Source organism: Anomaloglossus baeobatrachus, chromosome 1 (genome assembly GCF_048569485.1).
Source record: "Anomaloglossus baeobatrachus isolate aAnoBae1 chromosome 1, aAnoBae1.hap1, whole genome shotgun sequence".
Classification (NCBI taxonomy): Eukaryota; Metazoa; Chordata; class Amphibia; order Anura; family Aromobatidae; genus Anomaloglossus; species Anomaloglossus baeobatrachus.
Genome location: NC_134353.1, coordinates 970,800,988 through 970,818,464, shown reverse-complemented (window position 1 = coordinate 970,818,464; position 17,477 = coordinate 970,800,988). Strand labels below are relative to the sequence as shown.

General features: G+C 55.9%; 1 protein-coding gene across 1 annotated transcript in view; it reads right to left on the bottom strand.

Moving 5' to 3' along the window:
- The window catches only part of LOC142302918 (resistin-like beta), a 43,747-nt gene that overhangs the window by 14,235 nt on the left and 12,035 nt on the right, over nt 1-17,477 (bottom strand). Inside the window, exon 3 of the mRNA XM_075344024.1 lies at nt 2,435-2,512. Within this exon, the coding sequence (XP_075200139.1) occupies nt 2,435-2,512 (78 nt within the window). The remainder of the gene's footprint in view (nt 1-2,434; nt 2,513-17,477) is intronic.

Below are 17,477 nucleotides of genomic sequence, written 5' to 3'. Positions count from 1 at the left end.
CTGTGTGTGATGTCACTGGGGAGTTCTCTGTTGTTCATGTCTAGCTCTGTGTGTGATGTCACTGGGGAGTTCTCTGTTGTTCATGTCTAGCTCTGTGTGTGATGTCACTGGGGAGTTCCCTGTTGCTCATGTCTAGCTCTGTGTGTGATGTCACTGGGGAGTTCTCTGTTGCTCATGTCTAGCTCTGTGTGTGATGTCACTGGGGAGTTTCCTGTTGTTCATGTCTAGCTCTGTGTGTGATGTCACTGGGGAGTTCTCTGTTGTTCATGTCTAGCTCTGTGTGTGATGTCACTGGGGAGTTCCCTGTTGCTCATGTCTAGCTCTGTGTGTGATGTCACTGGGGAGTTCTCTGTTGCTCATGTCTAGCTCTGTGTGTGATGTCACTGGGGAGTTCTCTGTTGCTCATGTCTAGCTCTGTGTGTGATGTCACTGGGGAGTTTCCTGTTGATCATGTCTAGCTCTGTGTGTGATGTCACTGGGGAGTTCTCTGTTGTTTATGTCTAGCTCTGTGTGTGATGTCACTGGGGAGTTCTCTGTTGCTCATGTCTAGCTCTGTGTGTGATGTCACTGGGGAGTTCTCTGTTGTTCATGTCTAGCTCTGTGTGTGATGTCACTGGGGAGATTCCTGTTGTTCATGTCTAGCTCTGTGTGTGATGTCACTGGGGAGTTTCCTGTTGCTCATGTCTAGCTCTGTGTGTGATGTCACTGGGGAGTTCTCTGTTGCTCATGTCTAGCTCTGTGTGTGATGTCACTGGGGAGTTTCCTGTTGTTCATGTCTAGCTCTTTGTGTGATGTCACTGGGGAGTTCTCTGTTGATCATGTCTAGCTCTGTGTGTGATGTCACTGGGGAGTTCTCTGTTGATCATGTCTAGCTCTGTGTGTGATGTCACTGGGGAGTTTCCTGTTGTTCATGTCTAGCTCTGTGTGTGATGTCACTGGGGAGTTCTCTGTTGATCATGTCTAGCTCTGTGTGTGATGTCACTGGGGAGTTCTCTGTTGATCATGTCTAGCTCTGTGTGTGATGTCACTGGGGAGTTCCCTGTTGCTCATGTCTAGCTCTGTGTGTGATGTCACTGGGGAGTTCCCTGTTGCTCATGTCTAGCTCTGTGTGTGATGTCACTGGGGTGTTCTCTGTTGATCATGTCTAGCTCTGTGTGTGATGTCACTGGGGAGTTCTCTGTTGCTCATGTCTAGCTCTGTGTGTGATGTCACTGGGGAGTTCTCTGTTGCTCATGTCTAGCTCTGTGTGTGATGTCACTGGGGAGTTCTCTGTTGTTCATGTCTAGCTCTGTGTGTGATGTCACTGGGGAGTTCTCTGTTGTTCATGTCTAGCTCTGTGTGTGATGTCACTGGGGAGTTTCCTGTTGCTCATGTCTAGCTCTGTGTGTGATGTCACTGGGGAGTTCTCTGTTGCTCATGTCTAGCTCTGTGTGTGATGTCACTGGGGAGTTCCCTGTTGCTCATGTCTAGCTCTGTGTGTGATATCACTGGGGAGTTTCCTGTTGCTCATGTCTAGCTCTGTGTGTGTGATGTCACTGGGGAGTTCTCTGTTGCTCATGTCTAGCTCTGTGTGTGTGATGTCACTGGGGAGTTCTCTGTTGTTCATGTCTAGCTCTGTGTGTGATGTCACTGGGGAGTTCTCTGTTGTTCATGTCTAGCTCTGTGTGTGATGTCACTGGGGAGTTTCCTGTTGTTCATGTCTAGCTCTGTGTGTGATGTCACTGGGGAGTTCCCTGTTGGTCATGTCTAGCTCTGTGTGTGATGTCACTGGGGAGTTCTCTGTTGATCATGTCTAGCTCTGTGTGTGATGTCACTGGGGAGTTTCCTGTTGCTCATGTCTAGCTCTGTGTGTGATGTCACTGGGGAGTTCTCTGTTGCTCATGTCTAGCTCTGTATGTGATGTCACTGGGGAGTTCCCTGTTGCTCATGTCTAGCTCTGTGTGTGATGTCACTGGGGAATTCTCTGTTGCTCATGTCTAGCTCTGTATGTGATGTCACTGGGGAGTTCTCTGTTGTTCATGTCTAGCTCTGTGTGTGATGTCACTGGGGAGTTCTCTGTTGTTCATGTCTAGCTCTGTGTGTGATGTCACTGGGGAGTTCTCTGTTGCTCATGTCTAGCTCTGTGTGTGATGTCACTGGGGAGTTCTCTGTTGCTCATGTCTAGCTCTGTATGTGATGTCACTGGGGAGTTTCCTGTTGCTCATGTCTATCTATGATGTGTGATGTCACTGGGGAGGGCACAGACCAGTACAGGCATGAATCACCCCTGTAACAATTCTTTAGCCCCTATAAAGAGCAGGGATAGGAACGTAACATGTAATAGTAAGTATGGGATTTCTGATAAATCCTGCCAGGTGAGGACGGAGGAGTCTGGTGCTGAGTGACCTGATGACTTCTACACATGGGATCACCAAAGATGACTTGTGTACTGTACCTGGTGGGCAGGAGACCAGGGCTCCTTTCTCGCTAACATTAGTGCACACAATCTTACTTTTCTCCACGATTTTCGTAGCTGAAAAGAAATAAGAAAATTGAAGTCAGGGTCCATGTTAGAAAGCAGCACATCAAAGACGATGGAAGATATGAATCTACTTGAGTAGCATGATGTCTCAGGGGTTAGCCCTGAGCCGGGGCTCAGCGGTCAGCCCTGGGCCGGGGCTCAGCGGTTAGCACTGTGCCGGGGCTCAGCGGTTAGCACTGTGCCGGGGCTCAGCGGTTAGCACTGTGCCGGGGCTCAGCGGTTAGCACTGTGCCGGGGCTCAGCGGTTAGCACTGTGCCGGGGCTCAGCGGTTAGCACTGTGCCGGGGCTCAGTGTCGCGGGCGGGGAGGAGGGTGTCGGCACACCGCGCTCACCCCTTCTGCTCGGGTCCGGCGGCTGCCGCTGCTCGGTGGTGGCTCGAGCTGTGGGCCGGATCCCGGGGGGGTTCTCGAGCGGCGCTCCTCGCCCGTGAGTGAAAGGGGGGATTTGGGGTGTTTTGGATGATGTCCGTGACGCCACCCACGGTTGTGGTGATTTCACCACCGCTGCTCAATATGGGGCCCCGGGGATGGTGATGCAGAGCAGCCAGGTGTTGTGTTGCCCCTCCGTGGGTAGGGGTTGGTGATCCCGGGGCCCGGTGATGGAGTGCAGGGTGCAGGGCCTGGTGGGCGCAGGGACGCGGGGGCAGCGCTGTGCCTTGCGGCACTGTGGTACTCACTCAGCCTGAGACAGTGACACAGTTCTCGGTAAACAAACGGCTGGTTGGTCGGTCCCACGGACAGCTGCACTTGCTCACCCAGTCGGTAGTGGTGATGTCCCTTTTCCTTGCACCTAATGTTGTCTGTTGGTTGCAATGGGTTCCCACCGGTAACCCGCTCCCCGGCTTCAAGCTGGGCCGGAGGAGCTCTACTCTTTGCCCGCAGGCGCTGGCCCTCAGAAACTGGTGCCCTGGCGGTGGCGGTGTCTCTGTTGTACAGGTTGGGCTGTTGCCTTCAATCGGGACTTGGTTGTTGGGGGATCTGCGTCCCCGTCACTGACGGATTTGGCAAATTTGGCGACTCCTAGCCTTGCCGGGGTCCGAGAGGCCCCTGCCCTGGTGCTGACTGTCTTTTGGTACGCTGCTCCAGACCGCCGGGTCACTACCCGTCCGCGGTCCTTCCAGGAACTTCCAAACGGTCACCCCTTCAGACAATCACCACTGTTGCTGACCTTGCTGACTCCGTCCTGCACACAGCTGGACTCATTCTGCAGCTTTCTTTCTGTCACTGTTCTCACTTTCCTTCAGCTTCTCTTACTCCTCCTTTACCACCTCCACTTCACTTCCTTAGCTCATCTTAGCTGTTTACTCCTTTCCCTCCTAAACTGAACTTCACTCTTGCCCTGCCTGGGCTCAACTGCTGGGTTTTCCCGCCTCCAGAGCTGTGTCCTCCTCGGTGGGCGGAGCCAACCGCCTGGCCCACCCCCCTGGTGTGAACCTCAGCCTCTGGAGGAAGGCAACAAGGATTTTTGTTTAGCTTTGGTGTTCCTAACTGGGATGTAGGGTGTGATGGTGCATGACCTGTGACCCCTGGCTTGCCCAGGGCGTCACATTCCCCCTTAGCAAAATTCAGACCGTCCGCGGGCTGCCGTTCCAACACCGGTTTTATTTTTTTCTGTAAAAAGGGGTAACAAGGTTAATCAAACATAAATACATTTTTAATAACTCTTCCCTTACGGGAGGCACATTTCTTAAACGTTTCAACGGTTTACGGTTACGGTTTCCGCTCTCTCCCACCCAAGTAACCTGGCCCTGATGCTGCCCCTAAAACCCAGGCAGCACCCCTTGACCCACAGTCCAGCACACGGTACCCGAGCGGGATCTGTCCTTCCCCTCCAGAGGGTAGCCACCGGTCCCTTTGGTGGCTGGGCCCCAGCTGGCTCTGCTGCGGGCCCTCCCTCCAATCTGCCTCTCCGGAGGCGGCCTGCGGAAAACGGTAACGGTAAACAACTTTTTACAAGCCACTAACGTTTGTGGTTGCCCTGCAAGTTCACGGGCTTGTCCATGGATAGTTCCCATGCAAACAACTTGTAAACGGTCCCCACGGGGACAACGGTGCCGGCTCCGGCCGGTTGAAAATCACACAATCAGGTGAAACTTCGGTAATCATTTTCTTCTTATCATTTTTCAACTTTCAAACATAAACTTAAACTCAGTCTTACTGACCCCTCTGACTCACAGGACGGTCTCCCTGTACCTAAGTGGGGGTCTACCTAGGTTGGGACGGGTGGACCTCCGGGGCCCGGTGTCAGTGGGGCTAGACAATGGGGTAGAGGGAACAATCGGTTCCTCCTCCCTGCTAGAGTGTGGGGCAGGCGGAGGTATAGGGGAGCTGGGTACAGGTTCATCCCTGGGCACTGGCACTGGTTCTGGCTCACGGTTGACCGCTTCCACCACTTCTTCATCCACGGGTTGTGGGAACAGGATCACTGGAAGAATCACCGCGCCGTTCTGTGTAGGCCAGTCTGCTGGGAAGTCACCCATTACAGTGTGGATTACCTCTGCTGCCTTCTCCGCTGGTGGAGGAACCGGTACTTCAGCCATGGCTCTCAATGCTGGTGGGCACCTTTTTAGATGGTCCCGGGAAACTGTAGCCAGAGTACCTCCTTGGTCACGACTGATCTGGTAGGCTTTTCCATCTTCCCATTCTGTGGGTTGTATGACGTATGGGGTTTGTTCTCAGTGATCATCCAGCTTGTGGGTCTTCCTCTTCCGCTTTAACACCACATCTCCTGGCTGGAAAGGACCCGCAGACGCCTTCTGGTTGAACCGGTGCTCCTGCTGTTCACGGCTTCGACTGAGGTTTTTCTCCACGTACTCCTGAATTTGCCGGTATTGTGCTCTCCTCCGACTTTCCCACTCAGCCGTCGAGGGGAGCGCTTCAGGGGCTTCCAACCCCATCTCCAGGTCCACCGGCAGGCGGCCGGGCCGAGCCCTCATCAGATACGCCGGGGTGCACTTCGTCGAGCTAGACGGAATATTATTGTACATGTCGACCAAGTCGGGTAGCTTTTCTGGCCACAGGTTCCGTTCCTCCAGCGGTAGCGTCTTGAGGAGTCCCAGGACCAAATGGTTCATTTTCTCACACATGCCGTTGGTCTGGGCGTGGTAAGGAGTGGTCCGAATCTTCTTGCATCCGTACAACTGGCAGAACTCGTGGAACACCTCTGCTTCGAAGGCCGGGCCTTGGTCAGTTAGCACCTTTTCTGGGTATCCATGGGGTCGGCAGAAATAAGCCTGGAACGCTCGAGCAGCAGTTCGACCAGTTAGGTCCTTAACGGGGACTACCACCGTAATCTTGAGTAGTGGTCTACAATGGTCAATGCGTAGGTGTACCCACTTCGGCTGGGGCTGAGCTTGACATGGTCTAGGGCGACCAGCTCCAGCGGTTGATGGGTGACTATTGGGTGCAGGGGCGCCCTCTGGCTGGTCTCGTCCTTTCTCCTCAGCGTACAGGGACCACACTCCCGACACCAGGCTTCCACCGATTCACGCATCCCACTCCAGTAAAACCACTCCCTCAACAGCATCTCCAGCTTTTTCCACCCGAAGTGCCCAGCACCGTCATGGTATGCCCGCAGGACAGTAGCCACGTCAGCTTGAGGAACAATCAACTGGCAAATCTTCTCATGGGTCTTCGGGTTGATCAGCTCACGGTACAGCCTCCCTTGGTGTAGGTAAAGCCGTTTCCGTTCCTTCCACAAGCGCTGGGCTTCGGCTGGAGCGGCAGGGTCTATTCCCATAGCACCCTGTTCCACCAGAGTCTTGACGAGGCGAACAGCCGGCACCCGGTCCTGAGCTTCCTGCCACTCTTGACTGGGCCGTGGGTCCAGATCCACCCGTTGCTGATGTACTTGTACCTTCTCAATAGGTGGCTGGTGAAATGCAGGCAACTCGATCTCCTCGAGGTCGTCATCCTCGTACCCTTCTTCTGACAAATGGGGCATTCGGGAGAGTGCATCAGCATTTATGTTGACACGACCGGCTCGGTACTTTATGGTGAAATCGTAGTTGGCTAGCCGGGCTACCCACCGCTGCTCCAACGCGCCCAACTTGGCCGTGTCCAGGTGAGTCAACGGATTGTTGTCCGTGAACGCGGTGAATTTTGCTGCAGCCAAGTAGTGGCGGAACCGCTCCGTGATAGCCCATACCAACGCCAGGAGCTCGAGCTTGAAGGAGCTATAGTTCTCCGGGTTCCTTTCCGTCGGCTGGAGCTTTCGGTTAGCGTAGGCAATCACCTTCTCCTTTCCATCCTGGACCTGGGACAGGACTGCTCCTAATCCCACGTTACTGGCGTCGGTGTAGAGGATGAACGGGCGGCCATAATCAGGGTACGCCAGGACCTCTTCTCCGGTCAAAGCCGCCTTCAGCTGGCAGAAGGATTCTTCATGCTTTTCCTCCCACACCAGTGGAGCTCCAATGGGTCTACCACCTTTGGTCTGTCCCACGAGGAGATCTTGCATGGGGGCAGCCATCTTCGTGTATCCCTTGATAAAGCGCCGGTAGTACCCCACCAGGCCCAGGAACTGCCTTACTTCCCTCACCGTGGTTGGTCTTGGCCAGCTCTGGATGGCAGTAATCTTCTCAGGGTCGGGGGCAACACCATCTGCACTCACCACGTGCCCCAGGTACTGCACCCTGGGTTTCAGCAAGTGGCACTTAGAGGGCTTCAATTTCATCCCATACCTGGCAAGGGACGCGAACACCTCGGCCAGGTGCTCCAGATGGGCTTCGTACGTCTGGGAATAAACAATCACATCATCCAAGTACAACAAGACGGTCTCGAAGTTTAGATGTCCCAGACAGCACTCCATCAGCCGTTGGAAGGTTCCTGGGGCGTTGCACAGCCCGAACGGCATACTGTTGAATTCGCAGAGCCCCATCGGGGTGGTGAAGGCGGTTTTCTCCCGATCTTCTGGGGCCACGGCCACCTGCCAGTGCCCGCTGGTGAGATCAAGGGTAGAGAAGTAGTTTGCGGTTCTTAGTGCGGCCAAAGACTCTTCGATACGAGGCAGCGGGTAGGCATCTTTATGGGTTATTTGATTGATCTTCCGGTAGTCCACACACATCCGCATGGTACCATCCTTCTTCTTAACCAGTACCAACGGAGCGGCCCAGGGACTACAGCTGTCCCGAATAACCCCTGCCTCCTTCATATTTTTCAACATATCTTTGGCACACTGGTAGTGTGCAGGGGGAATAGGTCTTTACCTCTCTTTGATCGGGGGGTGTTCACTGGTGGGGATGTGGTGTTGGACCCCTTTGATTTGCCCAAAGTCTAGTGGATGTTTACTAAAAACCTGTTCATACTCCTGCACCACCCTGTGGACCCCTGCCCTGTGATGTGTAGGGGTGTCATCAGTGCCTACATGTAGCTGTTGGTGCCACTCCTTTGCCTCCCCTTTGGGCGGGGGAGTGCTAGTGGTAGGTGAGAGTACTGAGGGACTGGCCTCATGGATGGTGTGAGGGTCTAGGGTGAGCAGCTTGGCAATGGTGGCATACCGGGGAAGCCTGACTTCTTCCTCTCCACAGTTCAACACTCTCACAGGCACTCTCCCTTTCTTCACATCCACCACCCCTCGGGCGGCCATTACAGTGGGCCAGTGCTCAGAGGGTATAGGCTCCATCATGGCAAGGGTAATCACGTCCCTGAGGCCCTACAGCTGCCCTACACCAAATCATCATCTCACTCCTAGGGGGCACAGTCAAAGGAGCTACATCCATTACTCTCACTCCACCAATCTCTCCTCCTGTTGAGCTTACATGCTGGCGGTACATCAAGGCTCGGATCTCACGCTGCACAGCTCTCTGCCGGCTCCCTGCCGCAGTGGCGGCCAGCTGCTGCAATAGGGCCAACACATCAGTCATACAGTGCTCCATCACATTGGTTCCTAGCACTATCTTCGGGTTATGATCACTGGGTTCATTCATGATCACAATCATACCCTGATGTTGTAGTTCGGGTTGCCCCACTGTCATGGCCACTTGTTTATACCCCACTTGGGTCAGTGGGAATCCATTGGCAGCAATTAGTGTTATACTATTATCTGGGGGTGCCAGTTCGTCTGCTTCCCAATACCGCTGGTACAACGTGTAGAGTATGGTGGTTACCTGCGATCCAGTGTCCAGGAGAGCCATCACCGGTATGCCGTCCACAGCCACGGGGATGATGGGTTGGGCCCCGATATATCGGTCTCGCCAGTCTGGGGGGCCACGATGTTCTACTCCTGAGGATTGGCCCGGGGCCCCAGGGGTTGCTCGTTTAACGGGCACTGTCGGTAGTAGTGACCAGGCTTACGGCACTTGTAGCAGATTGGGGGTCTGCTCCGCGGGATATTAGGGCTTCTCCGTTGCATCCATGGGACGTCTTCGGGGCTGTCAGCAAGCAAGCTGTATTTGTGCGGGAGGCTGGGATCGGGTCAGAGGTTGAAGTGCAGCAAGGATCTTGGCGAGGTCCCCGTCCATGCGACGGACCCGAGCTGCCAGCTCCTCCACGGTGTTGCTTGGGGCTGCAGGTATTGAAGGGGTCGGTGGAGCGGGAGCCACCACCACGGGGGCCGTCTCGATGGGCCACGGGGCTGGCTCCAGGACTTCAGAAGCTGGGGGCTGTAAGGCCTTAATAGCCCGTTCCTTTAACACAGCAAAGTCCACATCGGGGTGTTCTAGGGCCCACAGCCGGAGTTGTTTGCGATCCTCAGGGGACTTCATTTCCTGCACAAATTGCTCCACTAACATCTTATTGCTATCCGCCTCATTGATGGGGTTCACCCGCTTTAGCGTGCGGAGGGCGGTTTGCAGACGTAAAGCATAGTCCCGAATGCTATCCACAGTCCGTTGCCAGCACTGATAAAACTGCATCCTCAGCTCAGCTTCAGTCCGGGTCTCAAAGGCAGTCTGTAGCTTCTCAAAGATGGCGGCTACAGAGAGTCGGTCCCCCTCGGCCCAGGTCTCCGCCTCCTGCTCCGCCGCGCCGGTTAACTGGCCTAGCACTACCGCCGCACGTTGCTTATCGGTCAGGGGGTACAATTCTAGCAACGGGTTAAGCTTTTTCCGGAAGACCTGTAAAGCGTCAGGTTTCCCGTCATATTGCGGTAGCCAGGTAGCTCCGGGCGCATAAGGCAAGGAGAACGGCATCACCTGAGCGAGTGCGGGGGCCACGGCACCTCCTGCGAGCGCAACCGGGGCCTGGGCAGGCCCATTCCCATCCGCGGGTGCCGCTGCGGCTGCGACCGCCGCTCCTCCAGCGGCTCCGTCGGGCGCAGACATCTTGTTTCCGCCCCCCTTAGCTCTTTCCGGCCCCTCCTCACTCGGGGCGGGGTCTTGGCCTTCGCGCCTCTGCTACTCGAAAAGACGCTCGAGCGGGAACTTTTCGCGCCAAAGATGGCGGCTTTTGAAATTTTTCAGCCGGATACCTCCGGCGGTCACAAGGCGCACCTCTACCAGACGGGAGAGCGGTAGGATCCTGCTCGTGACGCCAAGTTGTCGCGGGCGGGGAGGAGGGTGTCGGCACACCGCGCTCACCCCTTCTGCTCGGGTCCGGCGGCTGCCGCTGCTCGGTGGTGGCTCGAGCTGTGGGCCGGATCCCGGGGGGTTCTCGAGCGGCGCTCCTCGCCCGTGAGTGAAAGGGGGGATTTGGGGTGTTTGGGATAATGTCCGTGACGCCACCCACGGTTGTGGTGATTTCACCACCGCTGCTCAATATGGGGCCCCCGGGGATGGTGATGCAGAGCAGCCAGGTGTTGTGTTGCCCCTCCGTGGGTAGGGGTTGGTGATCCCGGGGCCCGGTGATGGAGTGCAGGGTGCAGGGCCTGGTGGGCGCAGGGACGCGGGGGCAGCGCTGTGCCTTGCGGCACTGTGGTACTCACTCAGCCTGAGACAGTGACACAGTTCTCGGTAAACAAACGGCTGGTTGGTCGGTCCCACGGACAGCTGCACTTGCTCACCCAGTCGGTAGTGGTGATGTCCCTTTTCCTTGCACCTAATGTTGTCTGTTGGTTGCAATGGGTTCCCACCGGTAACCCGCTCCCCGGCTTCAAGCTGGGCCGGAGGAGCTCTACTCTTTGCCCGCAGGCGCTGGCCCTCAGAAACTGGTGCCCTGGCGGTGGCGGTGTCTCTGTTGTACAGGTTGGGCTGTTGCCTTCAATCGGGACTTGGTTGTTGGGGGATCTGCGTCCCCGTCACTGACGGATTTGGCAAATTTGGCGACTCCTAGCCTTGCCGGGGTCCGAGAGGCCCCTGCCCTGGTGCTGACTGTCTTTTGGTACGCTGCTCCAGACCGCCGGGTCACTACCCGTCCGCGGTCCTTCCAGGAACTTCCAAACGGTCACCCCTTCAGACAATCACCACTGTTGCTGACCTTGCTGACTCCGTCCTGCACACAGCTGGACTCACTCTGCAGCTTTCTTTCTGTCACTGTTCTCACTTTCCTTCAGCTTCTCTTACTCCTCCTTTACCACCTCCACTTCACTTCCTTAGCTCATCTTAGCTGTTTACTCCTTTCCCTCCTAAACTGAACTTCACTCTTGCCCTGCCTGGGCTCAACTGCTGGGTTTTCCCGCCTCCAGAGCTGTGTCCTCCTCGGTGGGCGGAGCCAACCGCCTGGCCCACCCCCCTGGTGTGAACCTCAGCCTCTGGAGGAAGGCAACAAGGATTTTTGTTTAGCTTTAGTGTTCCTAACTGGGATGTAGGGTGTGATGGTGCATGACCTGTGACCCCTGGCTTGCCCAGGGCGTCACATCAGCGGTTAGCCCTGGGCCGGGGCTCAGCGGTTAGCCCTGGGCCGGGGCTCAGCGGTTAGCCCTGGGCCGGGGCTCAGCGGTTAGCCCTGGGCCGGGGCTCAGCGGTTAGCACTGTGCCGGGGCTCAGCGGTTAGCACTGTGCCGGGGCTCAGCGGTTAGCACTGTGACGGGGCTCAGTGTCGCGGGCGGGGAGGAGGGTGTCGGCACACCGCGCTCACCCCTTCTGCTCGGGTCCGGCGGCTGCCGCTGCTCGGTGGTGGCTCGAGCTGTGGGCCGGATCCCGGGGGGGTTCTCGAGCGGCGCTCCTCGCCCGTGAGTGAAAGGGGGGATTTGGGGTGTTTTGGATAATGTCCGTGACGCCACCCACGGTTGTGGTGATTTCACCACCGCTGCTCAATATGGGGCCCCGGGGATGGTGATGCAGAGCAGCCAGGTGTTGTGTTGCCCCTCCGTGGGTAGGGGTTGGTGATCCCGGGGCCCGGTGATGGAGTGCAGGGTGCAGGGCCTGGTGGGCGCAGGGACGCGGGGGCAGCGCTGTGCCTTGCGGCACTGTGGTACTCACTCAGCCTGAGACAGTGACACAGTTCTCGGTAAACAAACGGCTGGTTGGTCGGTCCCACGGACAGCTGCACTTGCTCACCCAGTCGGTAGTGGTGATGTCCCTTTTCCTTGCACCTAATGTTGTCTGTTGGTTGCAATGGGTTCCCACCGGTAACCCGCTCCCCGGCTTCAAGCTGGGCCGGAGGAGCTCTACTCTTTGCCCGCAGGCGCTGGCCCTCAGAAACTGGTGCCCTGGCGGTGGCGGTGTCTCTGTTGTACAGGTTGGGCTGTTGCCTTCAATCGGGACTTGGTTGTTGGGGGATCTGCGTCCCCGTCACTGACGGATTTGGCAAATTTGGCGACTCCTAGCCTTGCCGGGGTCCGAGAGGCCCCTGCCCTGGTGCTGACTGTCTTTTGGTACGCTGCTCCAGACCGCCGGGTCACTACCCGTCCGCGGTCCTTCCAGGAACTTCCAAACGGTCACCCCTTCAGACAATCACCACTGTTGCTGACCTTGCTGACTCCGTCCTGCACACAGCTGGACTCATTCTGCAGCTTTCTTTCTGTCACTGTTCTCACTTTCCTTCAGCTTCTCTTACTCCTCCTTTACCACCTCCACTTCACTTCCTTAGCTCATCTTAGCTGTTTACTCCTTTCCCTCCTAAACTGAACTTCACTCTTGCCCTGCCTGGGCTCAACTGCTGGGTTTTCCCGCCTCCAGAGCTGTGTCCTCCTCGGTGGGCGGAGCCAACCGCCTGGCCCACCCCCCTGGTGTGAACCTCAGCCTCTGGAGGAAGGCAACAAGGATTTTTGTTTAGCTTTGGTGTTCCTAACTGGGATGTAGGGTGTGATGGTGCATGACCTGTGACCCCTGGCTTGCCCAGGGCGTCACATTCCCCCTTAGCAAAATTCAGACCGTCCGCGGGCTGCCGTTCCAACACCGGTTTTATTTTTTTCTGTAAAAAGGGGTAACAAGGTTAATCAAACATAAATACATTTTTAATAACTCTTCCCTTACGGGAGGCACATTTCTTAAACGTTTCAACGGTTTACGGTTACGGTTTCCGCTCTCTCCCACCCAAGTAACCTGGCCCTGATGCTGCCCCTAAAACCCAGGCAGCACCCCTTGACCCACAGTCCAGCACACGGTACCCGAGCGGGATCTGTCCTTCCCCTCCAGAGGGTAGCCACCGGTCCCTTTGGTGGCTGGGCCCCAGCCGGCTCTGCTGCGGGCCCTCCCTCCAATCTGCCTCTCCGGAGGCGGCCTGCGGAAAACGGTAACGGTAAACAACTTTTTACAAGCCACTAACGTTTGTGGTTGCCCTGCAAGTTCACGGGCTTGTCCATGGATAGTTCCCATGCAAACAACTTGTAAACGGTCCCCACGGGGACAACGGTGCCGGCTCCGGCCGGTTGAAAATCACACAATCAGGTGAAACTTCGGTAATCATTTTCTTCTTATCATTTTTCAACTTTCAAACATAAACTTAAACTCAGTCTTACTGACCCCTCTGACTCACAGGACGGTCTCCCTGTACCTAAGTGGGGGTCTACCTAGGTTGGGACGGGTGGACCTCCGGGGCCCGGTGTCAGTGGGGCTAGACAATGGGGTAGAGGGAACAATCGGTTCCTCCTCCCTGCTAGAGTGTGGGGCAGGCGGAGGTATAGGGGAGCTGGGTACAGGTTCATCCCTGGGCACTGGCACTGGTTCTGGCTCACGGTTGACCGCTTCCACCACTTCTTCATCCACGGGTTGTGGGAACAGGATCACTGGAAGAATCACCGCGCCGTTCTGTGTAGGCCAGTCTGCTGGGAAGTCACCCATTACAGTGTGGATTACCTCTGCTGCCTTCTCCGCTGGTGGAGGAACCGGTACTTCAGCCATGGCTCTCAATGCTGGTGGGCACCTTTTTAGATGGTCCCGGGAAACTGTAGCCAGAGTACCTCCTTGGTCACGACTGATCTGGTAGGCTTTTCCATCTTCCCATTCTGTGGGTTGTATGACGTATGGGGTTTGTTCTCAGTGATCATCCAGCTTGTGGGTCTTCCTCTTCCGCTTTAACACCACATCTCCTGGCTGGAAAGGACCCGCAGACGCCTTCTGGTTGAACCGGTGCTCCTGCTGTTCACGGCTTCGACTGAGGTTTTTCTCCACGTACTCCTGAATTTGCCGGTATTGTGCTCTCCTCCGACTTTCCCACTCAGCCGTCGAGGGGAGCGCTTCAGGGGCTTCCAACCCCATCTCCAGGTCCACCGGCAGGCGGCCGGGCCGAGCCCTCATCAGATACGCCGGGGTGCACTTCGTCGAGCTAGACGGAATATTATTGTACATGTCGACCAAGTCGGGTAGCTTTTCTGGCCACAGGTTCCGTTCCTCCAGCGGTAGCGTCTTGAGGAGTCCCAGGACCAAATGGTTCATTTTCTCACACATGCCGTTGGTCTGGGCGTGGTAAGGAGTGGTCCGAATCTTCTTGCATCCGTACAACTGGCAGAACTCGTGGAACACCTCTGCTTCGAAGGCCGGGCCTTGGTCAGTTAGCACCTTTTCTGGGTATCCATGGGGTCGGCAGAAATAAGCCTGGAACGCTCGAGCAGCAGTTCGACCAGTTAGGTCCTTAACGGGGACTACCACCGTAATCTTGAGTAGTGGTCTACAATGGTCAATGCGTAGGTGTACCCACTTCGGCTGGGGCTGAGCTTGACATGGTCTAGGGCGACCAGCTCCAGCGGTTGATGGGTGACTATTGGGTGCAGGGGCGCCCTCTGGCTGGTCTCGTCCTTTCTCCTCAGCGTACAGGGACCACACTCCCGACACCAGGCTTCCACCGATTCACGCATCCCACTCCAGTAAAACCACTCCCTCAACAGCATCTCCAGCTTTTTCCACCCGAAGTGCCCAGCACCGTCATGGTATGCCCGCAGGACAGTAGCCACGTCAGCTTGAGGAACAATCAACTGGCAAATCTTCTCATGGGTCTTCGGGTTGATCAGCTCACGGTACAGCCTCCCTTGGTGTAGGTAAAGCCGTTTCCGTTCCTTCCACAAGCGCTGGGCTTCGGCTGGAGCGGCAGGGTCTATTCCCATAGCACCCTGTTCCACCAGAGTCTTGACGAGGCGAACAGCCGGCACCCGGTCCTGAGCTTCCTGCCACTCTTGACTGGGCCGTGGGTCCAGATCCACCCGTTGCTGATGTACTTGTACCTTCTCAATAGGTGGCTGGTGAAATGCAGGCAACTCGATCTCCTCGAGGTCGTCATCCTCGTACCCTTCTTCTGACAAATGGGGCATTCGGGAGAGTGCATCAGCATTTATGTTGACACGACCGGCTCGGTACTTTATGGTGAAATCGTAGTTGGCTAGCCGGGCTACCCACCGCTGCTCCAACGCGCCCAACTTGGCCGTGTCCAGGTGAGTCAACGGATTGTTGTCCGTGAACGCGGTGAATTTTGCTGCAGCCAAGTAGTGGCGGAACCGCTCCGTGATAGCCCATACCAACGCCAGGAGCTCGAGCTTGAAGGAGCTATAGTTCTCCGGGTTCCTTTCCGTCGGCTGGAGCTTTCGGTTAGCGTAGGCAATCACCTTCTCCTTTCCATCCTGGACCTGGGACAGGACTGCTCCTAATCCCACGTTACTGGCGTCGGTGTAGAGGATGAACGGGCGGCCATAATCAGGGTACGCCAGGACCTCTTCTCCGGTCAAAGCCGCCTTCAGCTGGCAGAAGGATTCTTCATGCTTTTCCTCCCACACCAGTGGAGCTCCAATGGGTCTACCACCTTTGGTCTGTCCCACGAGGAGATCTTGCATGGGGGCAGCCATCTTCGTGTATCCCTTGATAAAGCGCCGGTAGTACCCCACCAGGCCCAGGAACTGCCTTACTTCCCTCACCGTGGTTGGTCTTGGCCAGCTCTGGATGGCAGTAATCTTCTCAGGGTCGGGGGCAACACCATCTGCACTCACCACGTGCCCCAGGTACTGCACCCTGGGTTTCAGCAAGTGGCACTTAGAGGGCTTCAATTTCATCCCATACCTGGCAAGGGACGCGAACACCTCGGCCAGGTGCTCCAGATGGGCTTCGTACGTCTGGGAATAAACAATCACATCATCCAAGTACAACAAGACGGTCTCGAAGTTTAGATGTCCCAGACAGCACTCCATCAGCCGTTGGAAGGTTCCTGGGGCGTTGCACAGCCCGAACGGCATACTGTTGAATTCGCAGAGCCCCATCGGGGTGGTGAAGGCGGTTTTCTCCCGATCTTCTGGGGCCACGGCCACCTGCCAGTGCCCGCTGGTGAGATCAAGGGTAGAGAAGTAGTTTGCGGTTCTTAGTGCGGCCAAAGACTCTTCGATACGAGGCAGCGGGTAGGCATCTTTATGGGTTATTTGATTGATCTTCCGGTAGTCCACACACATCCGCATGGTACCATCCTTCTTCTTAACCAGTACCAACGGAGCGGCCCAGGGACTACAGCTGTCCCGAATAACCCCTGCCTCCTTCATATTTTTCAACATATCTTTGGCACACTGGTAGTGTGCAGGGGGAATAGGTCTTTACCTCTCTTTGATCGGGGGGTGTTCACTGGTGGGGATGTGGTGTTGGACCCCTTTGATTTGCCCAAAGTCTAGTGGATGTTTACTAAAAACCTGTTCATACTCCTGCACCACCCTGTGGACCCCTGCCCTGTGATGTGTAGGGGTGTCATCAGTGCCTACATGTAGCTGTTGGTGCCACTCCTTTGCCTCCCCTTTGGGCGGGGGAGTGCTAGTGGTAGGTGAGAGTACTGAGGGACTGGCCTCATGGATGGTGTGAGGGTCTAGGGTGAGCAGCTTGGCAATGGTGGCATACCGGGGAAGCCTGACTTCTTCCTCTCCACAGTTCAACACTCTCACAGGCACTCTCCCTTTCTTCACATCCACCACCCCTCGGGCGGCCATTACAGTGGGCCAGTGCTCAGAGGGTATAGGCTCCATCATGGCAAGGGTAATCACGTCCCTGAGGCCCTACAGCTGCCCTACACCAAATCATCATCTCACTCCTAGGGGGCACAGTCAAAGGAGCTACATCCATTACTCTCACTCCACCAATCTCTCCTCCTGTTGAGCTTACATGCTGGCGGTACATCAAGGCTCGGATCTCACGCTGCACAGCTCTCTGCCGGCTCCCTGCCGCAGTGGCGGCCAGCTGCTGCAATAGGGCCAACACATCAGTCATACAGTGCTCCATCACATTGGTTCCTAGTAGTGATGAGCGAGTACTAAAAAGCTCGGGTGCTCGAAGCTCGGGCCGAGCCTCCCAAGATACTCGTGTACTCGGCCCGAGCAACGAGCCCAATGTTATCCTATGGGAGACCCGAGTATTTTTGTGAAATGACCTCCCGGCAGCATGGAGAAACCCTAAAAATGTCACAAAAGTCTCAGAAGAGTGCTCAAATGACATGGCAACAGCATGGGGAAGACCCCTTGAAGCATTTATCACTCAAAAGTCACAGCTGTGAACAATTTTGTCCGCGTTTTACGCCATTTTTACGGACTCACCAGAAAACCTTCCAAAATGACCCCAAAATGATTTTTCATGGCGGAAATGTTAAGGGCACATACCCAATAGTGAGATAGAGCTGGTGTATGTTACTTTTTGAGATCAATACATGAAAGATTTTACGTGAAAACATTGTGTGGCACTCCGAT